Source organism: Pleurodeles waltl, chromosome 5 (assembly GCF_031143425.1).
Source record: "Pleurodeles waltl isolate 20211129_DDA chromosome 5, aPleWal1.hap1.20221129, whole genome shotgun sequence".
In the NCBI taxonomy this organism is placed as follows: domain Eukaryota; kingdom Metazoa; phylum Chordata; class Amphibia; order Caudata; family Salamandridae; genus Pleurodeles; species Pleurodeles waltl.
The window spans coordinates 849,375,325-849,393,855 of record NC_090444.1 but is presented as its reverse complement, the minus strand read 5'-3'; the positions used below and the strand labels follow the sequence as shown (position 1 = coordinate 849,393,855).

At 46.2% G+C, this 18,531-nt stretch overlaps 1 protein-coding gene across 13 annotated transcripts in view; it reads left to right on the top strand.

Annotated features, from left to right (window-relative positions):
* AFDN (afadin, adherens junction formation factor) overlaps positions 1-18,531 on the top strand; it is a 1,710,163-nt gene that overhangs the window by 1,041,765 nt on the left and 649,867 nt on the right. For all 13 annotated transcript variants that reach the window (XM_069234921.1, XM_069234923.1, XM_069234919.1 and 10 more), the window contains 3 exons: positions 4,026-4,091; positions 6,948-7,021; positions 8,200-8,318. In XM_069234921.1, coding sequence (XP_069091022.1) covers positions 4,026-4,091; positions 6,948-7,021; positions 8,200-8,318 — 259 coding nt within the window. The remainder of the gene's footprint in view (positions 1-4,025; positions 4,092-6,947; positions 7,022-8,199; positions 8,319-18,531) is intronic.

The window sequence follows — 18,531 nt, the reverse complement described above, 5'->3', positions numbered from 1 at the left end:
GCAAGTCAATTCAAAGCATCACGGCCGCCAGGAGCTTGATCGCAAGAGTTATTTGCTCCCTGCGTGAATGTCAGGAGGAGGGGCCATCACATGCCTTAACAGGGAGGGAAGCATGAGGTAGTGTGATGGCCAACAAAAATGTTCACTTCGTGAAATCGCCTGGGAGAGAACTCATCACACAAAGGAGGGACATTTCATAAAAAGCACCAATATAAAAGAAGCATTTGAGACAAGCACAAAAAAGAATGACTAGCAAGAGTGGGCGTGGTTAAAAGCCCAACGACCGCTTACAACAGGCCAGAAGGCTCACGCGCTTGACCCTGAAAATGCGGCGTACTAATGCATTATAACAGCAACTCAGGTGAGTTGAGGATTAGCCTGAGCTATGGGCACCTGCGTAGTGAGTATTTGCAGATAGGATGCCTATTCAAAGTCACTCAGTGACTGGTATCCCCTGTAACTGAGTGTGAACCAGTGACTGCCTTATAGAATTACACATATGCAAAGGGGGTCCTAAGTGAAAATGTCTTTAGATCAGATGCCCTGGCATCATGATATAGAAAGGCTGTTGAAAGTAATTTACCATGAGACGCAAGAGGGAACATAAAAGATTACATCAGGATTCAAAAATTGTAGAGACGATGCGTGAGAGGTATAAAGACTTGGATGTTTCAATTCATTTGTTGTCTAAAAACCTAGGAATTAAAAAGAAAAAAAAGAAAATAAGTGGAGTTTAATGGGCTTTTTCTATTCTTCTTAGCCATGATTTTAGAAATACTGATTGGATATTTCACTGTTGTTGCTGCATATTTTACTTCCTTTCCCCACAGAGGTTTGGAAATATTGTTGCAGATTTTCATTTTTTTACCCTTATAGATTTCAGTGACCTCCAATTATTACGGTTAAACCACAGTACACTGTCTGATGTGCAGACTATGGGCCTCATTACGACCCTGGCGGCCGGCGGTAAGCTGGTGGTAACAGCCAACAGGCTGGCGGTGTTCCGCCAGCTGTTATGACAGTGGCGCAATAGCCATGGCCATACCGCCAGCCCCTCCACTATACCACCAGGCTTTCACCTGGCAGTCATAATCCCCAGGGCAGCGGTGCTTGCCCTGTGTTAAACATAAAAGCATAAAATACAAAGAAAGTTGTGACAAGGCCAGCATTCAAGTACTCGATTATGAGTCCCCGACCGGCAGCCTGGCCACAGCAGTAAACACCGCCATGGAAAGGCTGGCGGTAAGAGGGACTTGGGGTGCCCCTGGGGGCCCCTGCACTGCCCAGGCACTTGGCATGGGCAGTGCAGGGGCCCCTGGGCGTAGATAGCCCCATCGCACATTTCGGGCAGTGAAATGCACGATGGGTGCTACTGCACCCGCTGCACATCAGCATTGCCTCCGGCTCTATTACGACCCGGCAGCAATGTTGATGTCACTTTTCCGCTGGGCCAGCGGACAAGTCATAATAGAGAGCCAGAAATACTGCCGGCACTAGTGGTATTCTGTTTCCCGCAGCCTCGGCGGTCTTTTTGAAAGACCGCCGAGGTTGTAATGAGGGCCTATATTTTTAAGCTCAGTCGGTAGTTATTTATTTGTGAACAGTGAGGTGTCAAACAGAAATCAACTCAATTGTACGTGACTCGGTATTGCAAATCACGTTCTCATGCTTAGCAATTTTACATTAGCTGAAATTGTTTCTGTTTTTTGGTAGGTGTTTTATTTCCTTTGTAGGTGCACTATCCATGGACATCTGCACAAACGGCAATACATGATACATACAGTCTAAAATACTAGTGAGCTGTAGAGGCAGTTTTGCTCGCAACACATATTGGGCTGAGACTTCAAATAAAAGTAGTCCAAAAGGGTTTTGAATAGTAAGTGCTCACAAGTGTGACCTGACCTGTTCTTTGTTCAGATCTGCCAAGTACACATGACCCTGTTCAAACATTACACTTTGAGTACTCCAATCAAGGAGGTTTGGATCGAAGACTGAGTATAAATTTATAAATGTACTGCTTCGTAGTTATAGAAAAAAAGTTTGTTTAGGAATATGGAACAAAATATTACATGTTGGGAGACTGTCATAAAATTGCAGTACGAACTGCTTAAAAGTGATGAATAAACTAAACGAAGCCCCCACATGGGCTGGGCAGTAAAACAATTACCCCTTCCTGGTGTCAAGAAGACAAACAAAACACACGTGGTGCACTTCCTCTGTATACTTGAGAATGTGTTTGTACTGTCAGATGTAAATCACTGCTGTTAAAAATGTTATATACATCTTTGTGGTAAAATAGAGGCATATTTTCAATAACCCTGAATGCTGTTTTAAGTAACGTGCGAGCATGTGGTTCTAATAAACGATGGACGTGACAGCAGGCTGCGCTGACGCACGAGGGGTTGCAGTCCAGTCACAGAGAGCCTTGTTCGGTGATGTCCTATGTAGCCTACTCGACCATTGTGTTGACAACACAGCATTCACCACTTGGAATCTTGTAACTCACGAGTACTTGCAGTGAATGCTGGCCTTGTCACCTCAACAACTTTTTTTGTATTTTACGTTTTTATTTCTAACACAGGAAGACAGATGTTTTGAGAGCAGAAGGTAGTGTGGCAGACCAGCCGCTCTGTGCAGTGAGCACAATGGAGGTGGTTTAGGGGCAAAATGCGCTGCATACAGGTTTGCGTTGCAGGACAGGCACCAACTTTTTTGGCAGGGGCACCTTCACTGAGCACGCATGCAGGGGTGCAGGATGCTGGTTAACAGTTATAAAGAGCCTCTCGGATTGCTGCTGGGTGGAGGGTGACAAGCTATTAGCTTTTAGCCTTAGCATGACCACGTTCTGTTTTTTCACAGGGGTCATCACGTGCCTTTCCTTTCTGCTGTTACTCATGCGGCTTGTTCTTGAGTCTCCAAAAAACCGAGACGATAACTGCAGTACCTCACGTTCTGTAAACGTCTGAACAGAAATTGGAAAATAAGGCTGGAAAAGTATTTTCTTTTCATTTTAACAGAATGAAAAGTCTTGCAAGCAATCTTGCCTCACATTTTAACGAGAAGAGCAGCCTGAGATTTATGACCTTAATAAAGGAGATAAGCAATGCCCTGTGTGTACTGGCAGGGAGGGGCCCTGTAGAGAGTTGCAAGGCTAAACATCATTGCGTCTATGTTTAGCTACCTTCTACCAGACAGAGCATATTGTGGCTTTTGTGACCAGTGCACTAAACCACTGGATTTTCCTTTTGCAAAATAAGCTTATTTTAGTAGCCAGAGGTAAAGCGAGGACAGCACTGGAATAAATCCAAAACAAATGCCAGGGACATGGGAGGAGATGGGAGGAATGGAATGCTGCAGTAAAACACAGGCAGCTACCAACTTAAAACACCCACAGTGAAAGGGGAGCACCAAACAAAATTACAAGTCAGTCACAGCAACAGAGAACGACACCAAAGTGTAATAATACAGTTATTGGTCACTGCTCTGAAACAGAAAAAGGAGGGAGAGAAAAGCAGAACTGACCACTAGCGAGCGATCATTTTTAAAGGACACTACAACCAACAAATGCAATCGCTTTAAGCCATAAGAAGTATACAAAAAATATACATAAGGTCGAATGCTTACGCTCAGCCTTAAAAGAGATTGACATGTGCTATAGCACATCTGTGCTTTGGGAGGGTAGTCTGCTTGGGGATCCGATTCTTACATGTTTCTCTTGCACATCAGATTTTTTTGCCTTGAATGCAATACAATCCTAAGGAGAGCAAAAAATGTCTGTTTTTTTTTTTACTGATTCAGTGTGTGTTAATGTCATTCATAAGTGCTTTTGAAGTGCTAATGTTAAGTGGGTAAGTGTTTTCGTATACAAAGAAGAGTTTAAAAAAATACTTGGGAAGTTGTATTATCGTACTAACAATCGGGGGTTGATAAGGCAGAACCAAAAATCATGATGTAAGTTCTGTAATATTTCTTAGAAAACTAAAACAATTCATTTGTGTCTGGTTTCTTTCTCTCTCTTTCTTTAGGGAGCAGGCCAGGACAAGCTTGGGATCTATGTCAAGTCTGTTGTGAAAGGCGGTGCTGCAGAATTGGTTTGTAATGTGGAAATACTTCCATATTTTTCTGTCAAATATCTCTTTGATTCCAAATATTAGTAACCATAGACTTAAAAGGAGTGTTGACACAGAAACTCAATTCGTTTAGGAATCTGGTCACTCTTTGACCTTTTTCTGAGGTGATGCACTTAGAGATTTAGCTGTGTGATACCAAGAAAAAGTGAACTCATATATTCATGTTATTTAATTTTGGAATAAGACTAATAGAATGCGTTGCATTTTTCCCTTGTGAGTCAGGGTTTAAACAAATAGCCAACTTTCATGACTCTTCAAAGCCCAGATATTATTGTATAGAACACGTAAGTGAAACTTGGTGGTTATTTTGTGCCTGTGCACGCTGTCATTAAGTAAAGTTGTATGAACGTTGTGGTTTCATCAGTGGACTGACTGATAATGGATTGAGTTTTGTCTGCAGATGTGAAACACCCTCCCTGCTCTTTGAAAGTATGATGAGTCTCTAACTGCCCTGGGTGATTTAACTTGTGATTGGTTAGAGTAACGGCCAATCAGTTGGTTTAGTGTTTAATAGCTTCTATTTGAGGTATTTTGTAGAGAAAGAATGAAAACCCCTGGATGAACTTATTTTGAAATGTTATCTGGAACACGTTTGTTGCAGCCTCTGGTGGAGGCTGTCTTTTTTCCTACCTAAGTGACCCTTGAAGGTTGCAAATGTTTGTTCCTGTCCTATTTCACGTTGGTCTTCTGATCTGGGACCTCTGCTTTTGTTTATTTTGCACTGTTCAATGTGATCCATTTAAAAAGCTGGCCACAAAAAAGGCGGTATTCACATGCCAGTGATGGGCTGGGACAACTGTGTCATTCCATCTGTTTACACAGAATGATCCTTTAACTGCCCAGTGGCGTAATAAAAGGCCCCTGCAGCGTGGGGGCCCTCAACCTCCAGGGGTCCCCCTCAGCACAGCACCTGGCCCGAGTGAGTCCAGAGGGGGTCCCCTCCAGTTTAATCACGCCTCTGGAACTACCTTAAATAGAAAGGGATTTATTCTCTTAACTGTACCAAGCCTTGGAGCCTTGTGGTTTCCTTTGTTGGGTATGTTGGAATGGGAATGCCCCCACGTGCTAAATGTGCTTGTACACCTGCAGTAACTGCCCAACCACTTGTGAAACTACTATCTTGACTTTTTGTTTGGCTATGCCATCATGCTAATTTGACTTGTGCACAGAGGTCTGTCCCTGGTACTACGAGGTCCAGAACGTTTTCTGTCACCTAGAAGAGCGCACATTGTGTACCACCTTAATGGATACCTACTACTCATGCCATGGGTGCAACACATATGACTGTGGTGACAGCGTACTGTGTTTTGAGAATCAAAAGTAGGATCAAAGCTTTTCTCTTTGTCAAAGAGAGAGGAGCCTACTGACTTATCCCATGAAAAGGTTCACTGTTATGTAAAACCCAGAACCTTGCTCTGACATTCCATTTGCTTGTGGGGGCCATGTGTGTAGCATATATGGTTGTCTGGCTCTGTGTATTGTGAGAGTATGAGTACTAGGGCCAATGGGCTCCATTTTGGATGGTCCTGGTTTAACATGGCACCCCACAGAAGATGGGCATAGCTTCCTAATGTTGGGCGTGTATTGCATGCATTCCTGTGGCTGGAACCGTGTCACTGCAGAAACAGGAGCTTGATTCGACTGGAGAGCCACAGCTGCTGGAAATGCATCACTGCTGATATATCAACCCAAAAGCCTCAAATGGCTTGCGTGGTTATCTATCTTCACTGGGCCTGGAATGCTTAAACTGCCAAAGATGTCATGCTGCAACAATAGATATGCCAGGCGAATTCCATCCAGTACATTCTATTCAGAGGGGGGTCGCCACTGAGGCCTCCACAGTGAGATGCTGCCCCTGCAGAGATCAGAGATGTGTCTCGCACTACTAGATCTGCAGTGAGCATTCAGCAAGTCAAGTGGGGCTTAGCATGTCAACAGCACGAAAACCACTAAGTGGAATCAGGTGTGAGGACTTAAAACTTTTTTGCCCAAGTGAAAATCTGTGAGTGATAACTTATAAACTGACTTGCATAGTTAGCCAGTGGGGAAATTAGAGGTGAATTGTGCCTTTTTAATACCTATACCCGCATCATTCTGGGGCACAGTTGACATTAGATTTCTCCTAGAGCAGGAAAGATAGTACTGGGAGACGGCGTATCACGTTACTGGAGATCATAACTGAAAATACTGTCCTGTAATTGCTATTCCTATTGAATTGTGTAATATTTTGTTTTACTGTAATATCTAAGTATTTATTTTATTTTCTATAAAAAAAGGTAAGCACTAAACTGAACAGTACATAATTGTTGCTGTTGCTTGACACACAGTTCTGACCTCCTGTACCCCATGGTAATTCTACGAGAAGCCTTTGGATGCTTGACCTCCCTTCTGTGATAGTCTAGTTTGGAAAAGGTTGTCCTTGACCAAGCAGTACCATAGTAGGATGGATCTCAGAACATCAGTAGCAGATGTTCTCAGCCCCCACTATGAGGGCCCAGTAGCCCCTCTCTTCCCTGTTGCCCCGCCAAATTAGGTGCAACAGGGCAGCTCACTTTATGGCACGTGCTCTGTTCATAGATCAGTATTCAGAATTTAGGGGGACACCGTTTTCCCTTTTCCGACCATGAAATTGATTAATTTCCCTTGTCCATTCCCTCTTCCCCTTTAAGTTGTTCACTTCATGTGTGTTTCCTTCCAGTGGTGACTCATATGTTTAGTTGTATGTTTTTGTTTTTCTGTAAAGATTGCCGTAGGGCAGGGGTACATTGACAATTACTTTATATTCCAAATGACTGAATGTTATTTTTTTTCTTTTAGGATGGCCGCCTTGCAGCTGGTGACCAGTTGTTAAGTGTAGATGGGCGCAGTTTGGTGGGATTGTCCCAGGAAAGGTATTTATTATTGACTTAAAAGGCTCCTAAACATGAATTGCACAGTGATTGGCACATACCATTTTAGGCTTTCAGCTCCAGTTCAGCAGTTAAAAACTGACTTTCTCTGTATTTATCAAAATTCTTGACCGTGTGGCATTTTGTTAATGTGTCGACACAAAATGGTTTGCCATTTCCCTCTTAGAGGGTAGCATTCCAGTTCCCCCAACAAAACATTGACAGGGGCTTTTAGTGCATTTTAGTATACATGCCACAGACTAGCTGATCATCATGTTTCACTTACCTTCTCTCTCTCTCTCCCTCCCCAGAACACAGTTGATGTATAGTGCTTTAATTAGCTGTAACATTGTGTCCTGGAGCTTGTGGTTGCATCATCATTAGGTTTGGCATTGTTGTTTGATCCTGAGATTTAGTACAGTGGTTAAAGCCCAAAGAACTGTTGAAAAAAACAACTGTGGCAAAGGGGAAGTGTAAGACATTTGGTGTTGAAAACATGACATTTTTTCTACCTGCTTATGTAAATATTTAAGAGCCAGGCTAAAATCTTTCTCTTGTTGTCACACACTCACAAGAGGGGTCAGAAGAGAAGTAACCTCTGTGTATTACAAAGCTGCAGGAGCATGTGTTATTGTTAAGTAGCATATACATATCTTTTTCTTGTTTGAAGTTACAAATATGACTTAGGAAAGGTTGATTTCTACAATTGCACACAGTTATGGCATTAGTTCATGGCCATTGAAAATCCAAGAGCCCCAGGCAGCAGACGTTGAGCCAATTTTACTGTAGAGCAGTGTCACCAGGTTTGTGGACATCACACAGAATATATTCACCCCTATCACAAGATGGGTTACATTATATTATAATAAATATGCCATTTGTGAATTACTGTGGACGGTGGGAGAAGACTGTTTATAGCTCATTCCAGATTTTCCTTTTATTTACTGTGTGAGTTTTAACACAAAGAAGTGAGGCGATATATAGCAGGCTGGAGTTCTCCAGTTTAGAAAAACTGTTTGATGGGTGTCTTTTATGAGGTCTACATCCTATATTTTGAAAAAAAAAAAATTCTTGACCTATAACTTTTAAGACCAGACGCTGAAATTTTGTCGCACACGATCAGACCAAAAGTGTTTATATTAAAATATTGCGAAGAACTTAGTCTTTTGTTAATTTTACAGGGCTGCAGAGTTGATGACGAGGACAGGTTCTGTTGTTACATTAGAAGTTGCAAAACAAGGAGCAATTTACCACGGCTTGGCCACTCTGCTTAATCAGCCTTCCCCAATGATGCAAAGAGGTAAAAAATACATAACTTTTTCCCTTTAGAATGCTTTCTTTACGATAAATTAACTCTGCAAATCTGCATTAGCATTTACATAACTTTAATGGGTTGCACAGGCCTTGTGAAGCAGTCTCAGGAAAAAATCAAAAGTCTCCTTAAAATATTGTTCAGCTGGTCTGGCATCACAAGATGTGCAAAATTGGTAGGGGATGTGGTACATCTCAAGTAGAACACGCATGTAGGAAAGCTCAATTCAGACCAAACTTGTCTCAAATGAGGTTAGAAGGCAGACGCTGGTTTTGGGAGGCGTGCTTCCGTCAACAACTTCTGATCATCTTGGTGTGTGCTTTTAGTGAAACTTAGTTGGGTTGACCTGGTAAGCACCATATGGGAAAAGTGTCTTATGGTGTTTGATTCTGGAGTCAGTCACAAGATTGACAAGATTTCTTGTGGTTGGTTTGTTAGTTTTAGGTGTTTTTTAACTCTGTTTAATAGTTTTTAAAAAATTTTGTACAACTGTCCCACCGTGGTGCGATCACATTTAAACAGCATGAAAGTACAACCCATACAGTGTCATCATCAATGAGAAATAGTCACATTTTGTTTCTTCCCACAGCAATAACAGGTATAGGAGCTTGTTAAAGCACATAGGTCTGTTGCATATAGTATGCCCACTTGGGTGTAGGCGAGGTTGATTGCTAACCCACCCAGTCCCACCAGTCGACAGTGTGGCCCCTCTGCTGGTCCCATAAGCCTATACACAATTGTGTCACCGGTTTTGAAACCTGAGTATCATTCCTCTCTTTCTTTCGTCTTCTTGCAAGGTCTGTCCCGGTGCCACGTCACCCCGGAGTCAGTCAGTGGATCTCACAGTGGGGGAGGCTGTATCTCAGTTATCCTCATTCCCTCCCATCCTGTGCCCTAGTGGAATTGCCTCCACATCCCTCTCTGTACTTATTTCCCCATTCTTATCTTGTTCCTGCTGAAACCTTTCTAGGAGCCCTACCCTGGCCTCCAGGTCATCCTGAAGTGCATCATCTTGTCGGTGGTATTTCATATAGACTTCCTCTGCCACCACCCACTCCATGACATCAGTCTTCCATAGCACCAGTGATGGGTACTGGGTTCTCAGCCAACCCATAGCCACACATTGTTTGGCCAGGACCAGAGGTGATTGCATGAACTTCCATGCCATTTTGCCTCGCTTGAGCCAATCGACCAGTCACAGCAAGCAGCCTTTAGGTGCCTCATTCAACCTTAGTTTCGTAGCCACTCATATTCACCACCTGTACCCAGTATGCCTGAACCTCAGGTCATTCCCATGCTAGGTGGAGAAAAAACCCACCCCCCTCCCCGCACCTGGAGCAGTCCGCCTCCCTGTCTCTGTACATGCGGCTAAGCTTGACGGGCATTAGGGTATGTGCTGTTCATATAGTTAGTGTGCCATTGTAAACCTTGTGTTGCATGAGACCTCTTGTGCTAGTGCACGTTTGTTTACATTCCTGGTCCGTCAGCTGCGATAACAGATCATCTGCCCCCTCCCCTCACCATCCCCCCCCCCACACACACACACACCATATGTACCTTTGATATATTCTCCGGTCTGTCTGCCTTAAGTGTCTTGTAAAATGATGTCTCCATGTGGCCCTCCTCTCCAACTGTCAGCATGAGGTGCAGCGTTTTAGTTTGTTTATGCATGTTGGGAAAATCTGTCCATATTTCCTGTGCTGTCTTTTGCCAGTTTGGCATATTGCAAATATTGTGTCCTGCCCCACTGCAAATGCTTCTCCAGCCTCTGCGAAGATATGGAATGTCTCCCAAGGGTAGAGGTCCCCTAGTGTTTCGCACCCTCCCTCTAGCACACAAGAATCATGTCGACACTGATGAGGCTGAAAGTCCTCATCGCTCAGATGTTAAGTTCCCTGTCGAAGGGTGTTTTTTTTTTTTAAAGACTGTTGACTGTCTGCTCCCACATTTCCACCACCTGTCGTTTTACATAGGGGATATTAAGGGCCTGTTGTGAGCCGCTCATAAATAACGCCAATAGTGATTACGTACCATTTTTGCCTTGTATAAGTTTCCGCTCGCAATTATTGTCTTCTGCAAACCAGTGCGCAGCATATTGCAGCTTGGACGCATAATAGAGTTCCAAATCTGTGAAACCCATCCCCCACATCATTTCTTGTTTGAGCAACGACCGTGCCACCCAGCTTATCTTCCCTTCCCACACTAGAGAAACCAGTAATTGATCAAGTGTTTTATACAAACTGCAAAGGAGTGTGTACAATGAGTGCTGTATATTGTCAAGGCACTGTGGCAAGAACACCATTTTCGCTACCGCAATTCTTCCCACCATTGACAGGGCTGAGTATTCCGAAATCTCAAAGAATTTGTCAGTCATGTTACTAGTGCATCTAACCCATATATGCACTATGCGTTGACTCTCCAGCGAGTGTCCAACCATAACTCCCAGACATCTAAAGACCACCATTTCCCATTTCAGTCTCAACAGTGGTAGTTCACCACTAACCCTATTTAGGCATAGTCTCAACACCTCACCAAAAGCCTCCAACTGTCCCAGCAGGATGGGGATTGAGACCGCCAGTCTCTGTAGGTAGAATAAGGCATCATCCCCACATAATGAAATTAAATGGATAGTCTCCCCTACTTGGATGCCAAACTCAAAAGTTCAAGTGCTAGGGCAAACAGCAGTGGGGAAAGGGGGCATCCTTGCTGTGTGCCCCTCCCCACCTCCCTTCCCACATTTGAGTGGTGGGAGCCCTATAAAGGAGTTTGAATGACCTGGTAAATTTGGGGGCGGATCCTGGGTTTTGGAGGGCCAGCAAGAGGTATGTCCAATATAGGGTGTCAAATGCTTTGCTGATATCCACTGATGGCAGTGCCATGTCCTCCTCGCAGTTAGCCACAGAATGCATTACATGAGCCAAGTGTTGCAAGTTAAGCTATGCTGCTCCCCGGCATGAATTCACACTGCTCTTCATGCACCAGGGACAGCACCATGCCCTGCAGTCGCTCCTCCAGACTCTTGCAAAGAATCTTGACATCTGTGTTGAGCATTGTGAAAGGCTGATATGAGGTCATGCATATCACCCCTTCTCTTAGAGACCCAAGCAAAATCCCACTCTCCCCACCTCATGGAAAACAGTCAACAGTGGCTCCGTCAGCTGTGCTGCATTGGTGTGGTAAAACCCCATCGGGAATCAAACCACCCGAGCCCCCCCTCCCCCCCCCCCAAAATCACCACCACCAGGTCCTTACCCCTGTTCATTATATTCAAAGCTCCCCTCAGCTCTTCAAGTGTAATGTCTGCTTCTAGTTCCTCCCATAGTGGGGAAGGTCAGCACTGGTAATTCCGCACTTTGCAGGTAGACCTTCACCAATTCAGGTGCAGCTATTGCTCCACTCCTGTATAGTATCTGCAAGTGTACCCCCAGCACGTCATTAATTTCCTGCTGTAATCTTGTGTAGGAAGTTGGCTCTGGATATACTATCTCAAAGTGAGAGATAGTGTGCACAGAGTCCAAGGGTTCCCCTTAGAGGTTGATAGCGGCAATATTAGATAATACTAATGCTCTATTTTGTTGTAGTGTGGTCGAGCATTAGGCTTAACAGAGGGTAGTGTTAAGCATTTGTTGTGTACACACAGGCAATAAATGAGGAACACACACTCAAAGACTCCAGTCCAATAGGCTTTATGTAGAAAAATATATTTTCTTAATTTATTTTAGAACCACAAGATTTGAGGTAAGTACATAAAATGCAAGGTACTTCACACAGGTAAGTATAGAACTTTGATTTAAAACAGTAGTACACACAGGTTTGCTTAAAATGGCAATAAGCTATTTTAAAAGTGAACACGGCAAAAATGAACAGTTCCAGGGAGAGGTAACTTTGGTTAGGTTTCTCAGGTAAGTAAAGCACTTACACAGGTAGTCTCCTGGGCACAGGCAGCCCACCGTTGGGGGTTCAAGTCAACCCCAAAGCCACAGCACCAGCAAGAAAGGGCCGGTCGGGTGCACAGGTCGAAGGAGGGCCCAAAACACACAGGCGCCTATGAAGAACAGGGTTGCTCCGGTCCTAGTCTGCTTACAGGTAAGTACCTGTGTCCTCGGGGAGCAGACCAGGGGTGTTTTGTAGAGCAGTGGTGGGGACACACACAAGCCCACAAAACACACCCTCAGCAGCACAGGGAGAGCCGGGTTCAGTAGGCAAAGTAGGTGTTGAGTGTGCTATTGAAAGCAATGGACGGACCCAGGGGTCACTTAGGGGATGCAGGCAGGTCACAGGGGGGCTTCTCAGGTCAGCCACGACTGGGCTAGGATGAGGGCCACCTGCAGGTCACTCCTGCACTGGTAGGTGGTTCCTCTTGGTCCTGGGGGCTACGGGTGCAGTGCTTGGTCCAGGCGTCAGGTTCCTTGGTTACCAGGCAGTCGCGGTCAGGGGGAGCCTCTGGATCCTCCTTGCAGGCGTTGCTGTTGAGGTGCAGGGAGGTCGACTCAGGGTGTCCACGTTGTTGGAGTCACCTGGGAGTCCGCTCTGCAGTGTTGGTTCTCCTGAACTCAAGTGGGGGGCGTCAGGTGCAGAGGGAGAAGTCTCACGATTAGTCTCTTTGAAAGTTGCTTTAAAGTTGCAAAGTTGTTGCAGTTTCTGAACAGTGCCACTATTCTAAGGAGTTTCTTGATCCTTTAGGTTCAGGGCAGTCCTCGGAGTCCTCAGAGGTCGCTGGTCCCCGTTGGATGTGTCGTTGTACAGGTTCTTTGAGTCTGGAGACAGGCCGGTAGGGCTGGGGCCAAGTCATTTGGGTCTCCGTCGTCTCTGCTGGGCTTTCAGGTCAGCAGTCCTTCTTTCTTCAGGTTGCAGGAATCTGATTTCCTGGGTTCACGGTCGCCCCAAATACTAAATTTAGGGGTGTGTTTAGGTCTGGGGGGGGCAGTAGCCAATGGCTACACCCTCTTTGTGCCTTATACCTGAGGGGAGAGGGTCACATCCCTATTCCTTTTGGGGGAATCCTCCAAACTCAAGATGGAGGATTTCTAAAGGCATGGGTTACCTCAGCTCAGGTCACCTTAAGGGCTGTACTGACTGGTAGGTGACTCCTCCTTGTTTTTCTCATTATCTCCTCTGGCCTTACCACCAAAAGTGGGGGCCATGACTGGAGGGGCGGGCATCTCCACTAGCTGGGATGCCCTGGGGTGCTGTAACAAAAGCCATGTGCCTTTGAGGCTCACCGCCAGGTGTTATAGTTCCTGCAGGGGGAGGTGAGAAGCACCATCCACCCAGTACAGGATTTGTTCCTGTCCACAGAGTGACAAAGGCACTCACCCCATGTGACCAGAAACTCATCTGGTTGTGGCAGGCTGGCAGAAACTAGGCAGCCCAGCACTAGTAGTTGGATCTCTAAGATGCCCTCTGGGTATATTTTTACAATAAATCCCACACTGGCATCAGTGTGCATTTATTGTGCTGAGAAGTTTGATAACAAACTTCCCAGATTTCAGTGTAGCCATTATGGAACTGTGGAGTTTGTAATTGACAGACTCCCAGACCATATACTCTTTATGGCTACCCTGCATTTACAATGTCTAAGGTTTGGCTTAAACACTGTAGGGGCATATTTCTCATGCAACTATGCCCTCACCTGTGGTATAGTGCACCCTGCCTTAGGGCTGTAAGGACTGCTAGAGGGGTGACTTACCTATGCCACAGGCAGTGAGAGGTGGGCATGGCACACTGAGGGGAGTGCCATGTCGACTTAGTAATTTTCTCCCCACCAGGATACACAACTGTGAGGCCGTGTGCATGTGCTTAGTAAGGTGTCACCAGGGTGGCATAATACATGCTTCAGCCCTTAGAGACCTTCCCTGGCCACAGAGCCCTTGGTACCAGGGGTACCATTTACAAGTGTGTGCCAGGGCTGTGCCAATTGTGGGAACAAAGGTACAGTTTAGGGAAAGAACACTGGTGCTGAGGCCTGGTTAGCAGGGTCCCAGCACACTTTCAATCATAACTGACATCAACAAAAGGCAAAACGTTAGGGGGAAACCATGCCAAGGAAGGCATTTCCCTACATCTTGCTATTGTACTGTCTCGCTGGCGCAAGGCCATTATGGGCTCCCTAGCCATCTCCCGCCGAAGCAGCCATGCTAACACCTTGCTTGGTTTGTCCCCTTCCTGGTGAAGGCGCTTTCTATTGCCCTTTCGTGTCAGCCTGTTTAACCTCTCCCATGTGTCCCCAATGCGCCATCGTAGTGCCACTGTTGTATCCTCTTGGTCCCCCCGGCCCGTTCCCCCGCTCGCCTGTTGAGCTTCAGCTAACTTAGTTCCAGTGTCTTTACCTCACCCTGTAGTTGCCGATGCAGACCACACACCTTACGAGGAAATCACTCCCTATCACCACCTTCATTGCCTCCCATTCAGTTACCTTTTTCTTTGGTGTACCACAATTGCCCACCAAATACTCCATAATTGCCTTGCCAATCATTTGTCGGAACCGCACGTCCAGCAGGGCATCCGACCCTAGGTGCTAGCTGGCTTGCTCCAGTCTTGGGGTCACCCCTCCCCATTCCAGCAACAGAGGGGCTTTGTCAGACCGATATCTGCCCATATAGGCTATGGAATGTACATTCATCTGAGTAGGTATATTGCCCAGTGCGCAATCTAGAGTTTGATGTGAGTGTGATGTGTGACGGAGTAGCAGGAAAATGTATTTTTGGTTGGGTTGACCTCTATTCAAAGATCACTTCTCACCAAAATCCTGCATGAATGTGGTTAGCGTGTCCACCATACCTGGCTTGGTAAGTAGACGAGTGGGCATCCTGTACATTGCAGCCTCAAGGACACAGTTAAAGTCTCCAACCCAGAGGAGGCCTTCCGTCAGATTCTCAGTCACTTATTCCTGCAGTCGCGGATAAAATTACCTGCTGTTCGTGTGGTGGGCATAGATGTTAAGTAACATCATGTCCACACTGTCCAGCATCCCCTTCACCAATACATGCTGGCCAATCTGATCTGACTCTGAGTATATCAGCAGCAACGGCACGCCAGGTGCCACTCAGATGGCCACCCCTCGAGCATAGGAGGAGTATGTGGATGATCTCAGTTGGTCCCTCCATTTCTGTGTAAGCTTGTTTGCCTCGTCCTCCGTGAGGTGAGTTTCCTGCAGGCAGGAAATACCAATTTTGGGCTGCCACAAAAATGATAGAATCCTGTGCCTTTTTGCCAACACACCCAGCCCCCTAACATTCTATGAAAATATTCTGTGTACATTCTTAATGTACAGGATCGAGTCAATCTAGTGCTGTCCCCACCCTATACTGGGCAGTGTCTCACATGAGGTCTCGCAACAGCCATTCTACCCCGCTCACATATGTGCCCGTAATGTGCTTAGATATGTCTAGCAGTGTCCCATGCATCCATTATTGAATCTAAGTTTTCGTAGGGTGCAGCTCCCCTCCCACATCATCCCCGTAAGGATGTCCTTACCCGCACTCCCAGGTTCAGTTGTAGCAATCCATGGAGTGTCGTCTTCTTCAGCTATTCGCATCCCCCCACAACCCATCCCCCCAAAAAAGCTTAGCTTTTCAGTCAGGGTTCCCCCCCTCACCCAGGGGAGTCAGGGCAGCAGCCTCCTCAGCATCGCTCTGGTGCACAGAGTTGCCCCCACTGCTCATCATCGTATCTGCCAGTGTACCATCTTCTTGCACCAGTATCCTGGAAATTGATCTTTTCTTTTCTGCGACTGGGGTCAATGGTCCCCTCCTCGACTTCTGTTCATCTGCCCAGTTCCTCCTCCGCCACATGTCTGCAGGGTCCCTTGCTTCTGGACCTTCCTTTGTCCCATTTTTCGAGCCATCCCCAGGTGTCTTCAGGCCTGTCGAAGAATAGTGTCTTCCCATTGGAAATCACTCTGTTTATTCTGAAATAACAGCATGTAAGTGAGTCTCTGTAAGGGCCCTATGTGCTCTTTCCACCAGAAACACCTCAGAGTTGGTTTAAGAGTGTTAAGAGTCCACTGTTCTATGAAGCATTCTGTCCTGGTGCCCTCAGCATGTTCCTGCCACCCCAGCAGACGATATTGAGCCGGGACCTTCCCTCAGCATCTTGAGCCCTGTCCTGCAGTGTCTTGGTGACAGTGATTAGTCGTGCAAACTATTCCTTGAGGGTGACCATATCCATAGTTAGTCCATCAAGTGTTTGTTCTGTGGTGGTTAGCCTTTCTTGCACTTTGTGGAGATCAACACGCAGAAAGCCAACCTCAATCGACACTGTATCAGTCTTCATCTCCAATGTGACCCAAGATCCTTGGATCACTTCCAGTAGGGTTGTGCGTGAGGGCTCCCCCTCTGTTTGTCTGTGCCGCAGTGGACCACATACTGTGCATCGAGGTGCCCTACTGTAGGGCATACTGGGTGATTGTATTGGCCTGCTGGCCCTTGGTGGGTTCTACCTCATGTTTCAGCCACCGGGGTGTGCGGCTCACCATTAGATCTTTTGGGCTCTCACCATCCTGCCCCGGACAGTCCAGTTCAACTGACTGCTTTAAGGTGGTTTTTCAAACACGCGCGTCCCGTCAGCGAGGGGCAGCCTGCTGGCACAGGGCCCCAAGCCCTATGTCAGCCCCACCAGCCCTTCTTTATATTCTTCCAGGCCCAGTGACCTGCTCACTGCAGTGAGAAACCAGCCATCCCATTAGGTGAGCAGCATCTAGCCTCTAAAAGGGCAATTCAGTGTAATGCAGTTGTTCCACTCACCATGGCCATCACAGATTGTATGTCAAAGAAGGCACCACAGCCCACTCGAGTCCTGTAGATATATGGATGGGTAGGGGGGCAATTACTGTGCCTCAGGACCGACCACTTGATCCCAGCTTCCAAACAGCCTCTACCGCTCCTCAATTCAGCCGTAAGCAGGCCCCGTCCACAGGCTTCACACACAGGCCGTGAGTTAGGACGAGCCGGTGCAGAACATCCGCAGACCCCACCAGGCGTCCGATCTTCTGGGCCCAACACACTGATTTCTGGGCCCCAGGCAGCACTCTCCCAGCCGCCGATGTCTCCTCAGGAGAGCCCAGCTCCACAGAAGCGCCGCCTGGGCTGGCTGTCGTGACTGCGCTCCGGTGCCATCGCCCAGCATCGGCTCTGTCACCTCACTGCAGCACACGTGGCCCTTGGGCTCAGCCGGCCACCGCTCTCCTCGTCGCACCCCTCTTAATGCAAGATCAAAGGTAGGGGTGGTGAGGGCACGCTGGGCACCGAGCAACCTAAGATGCTGCAATCAGATATATATATGACGGGCAGGACTATAAAGGATTTACTGGAGAGGCATCGGAGCTTGGCTTTAGAGCTGCCGACTGGCCATCTTGCCAGGCCACTGTTGAATTGAAGTGCTGGATTGGTGGAATGAAAATGTACTAGTAACGTATCTTGATGAAATGCTAGAACACAGAGTGGGGGAAAGGATGGGAAGAGTCAAAGAAGGTTGCTTCTTCCCCAAATCAATGTTCAGCTGTTGCTTAAAAAAAGTTTTCTTTCTATGAGATTTCTTTGTGATTTTGTCGACTTTTAGTAACACAAAGCAGAGCACTTGAATTGTTTCTGGAATATTTCACCAGATAACAAGGTTCCCTTGCACTAGACCAAATAAAAGTTTATTGTGAAGCTCCTGTCGAAAATGGGCATTACATTTGTGCATGAAGATAGCAGGAGCTCTTCCTTGTGAACTCTTAAAATGACTAATAGCTTTCTATACTGCCCTGTCTTCTATGGTGGGCAGTCAGGCACACCTAGTTGCCAAGTGCCACACTGTCCAGGTACTAATCTAAACCTGCACCACTATGCCAAGTGCAGCATACAGAGGGTTTCTATCTAGAGCTCCTATCCTGTTCACTTTTTATAAACAGGCAACTTAAGTCAATCTTGGCATTGTAGCCAGCAACATTTTGGATTTGAAGGCTTGTAGTTTTCTCTTTTCTATAACAGATGTTCAGCTACAAATGCTAGCATGGGCACCACTGTTCTCTGGAAAACAAGAGTTTACTTGATGATTCTTGGCTAGATGATAGGAAGGATTCTTAAGTCTTGGTTTATCTTCTTCTTAAGGCATGCAGGAACATATCTTCTATGCAGCGAGGCAAAACCGCAGCTAGAGTGTTTCAAGGTTTAATGCATAATCAGTACAACTCAGTACCTGATTGCTTTGAATTTTAAAG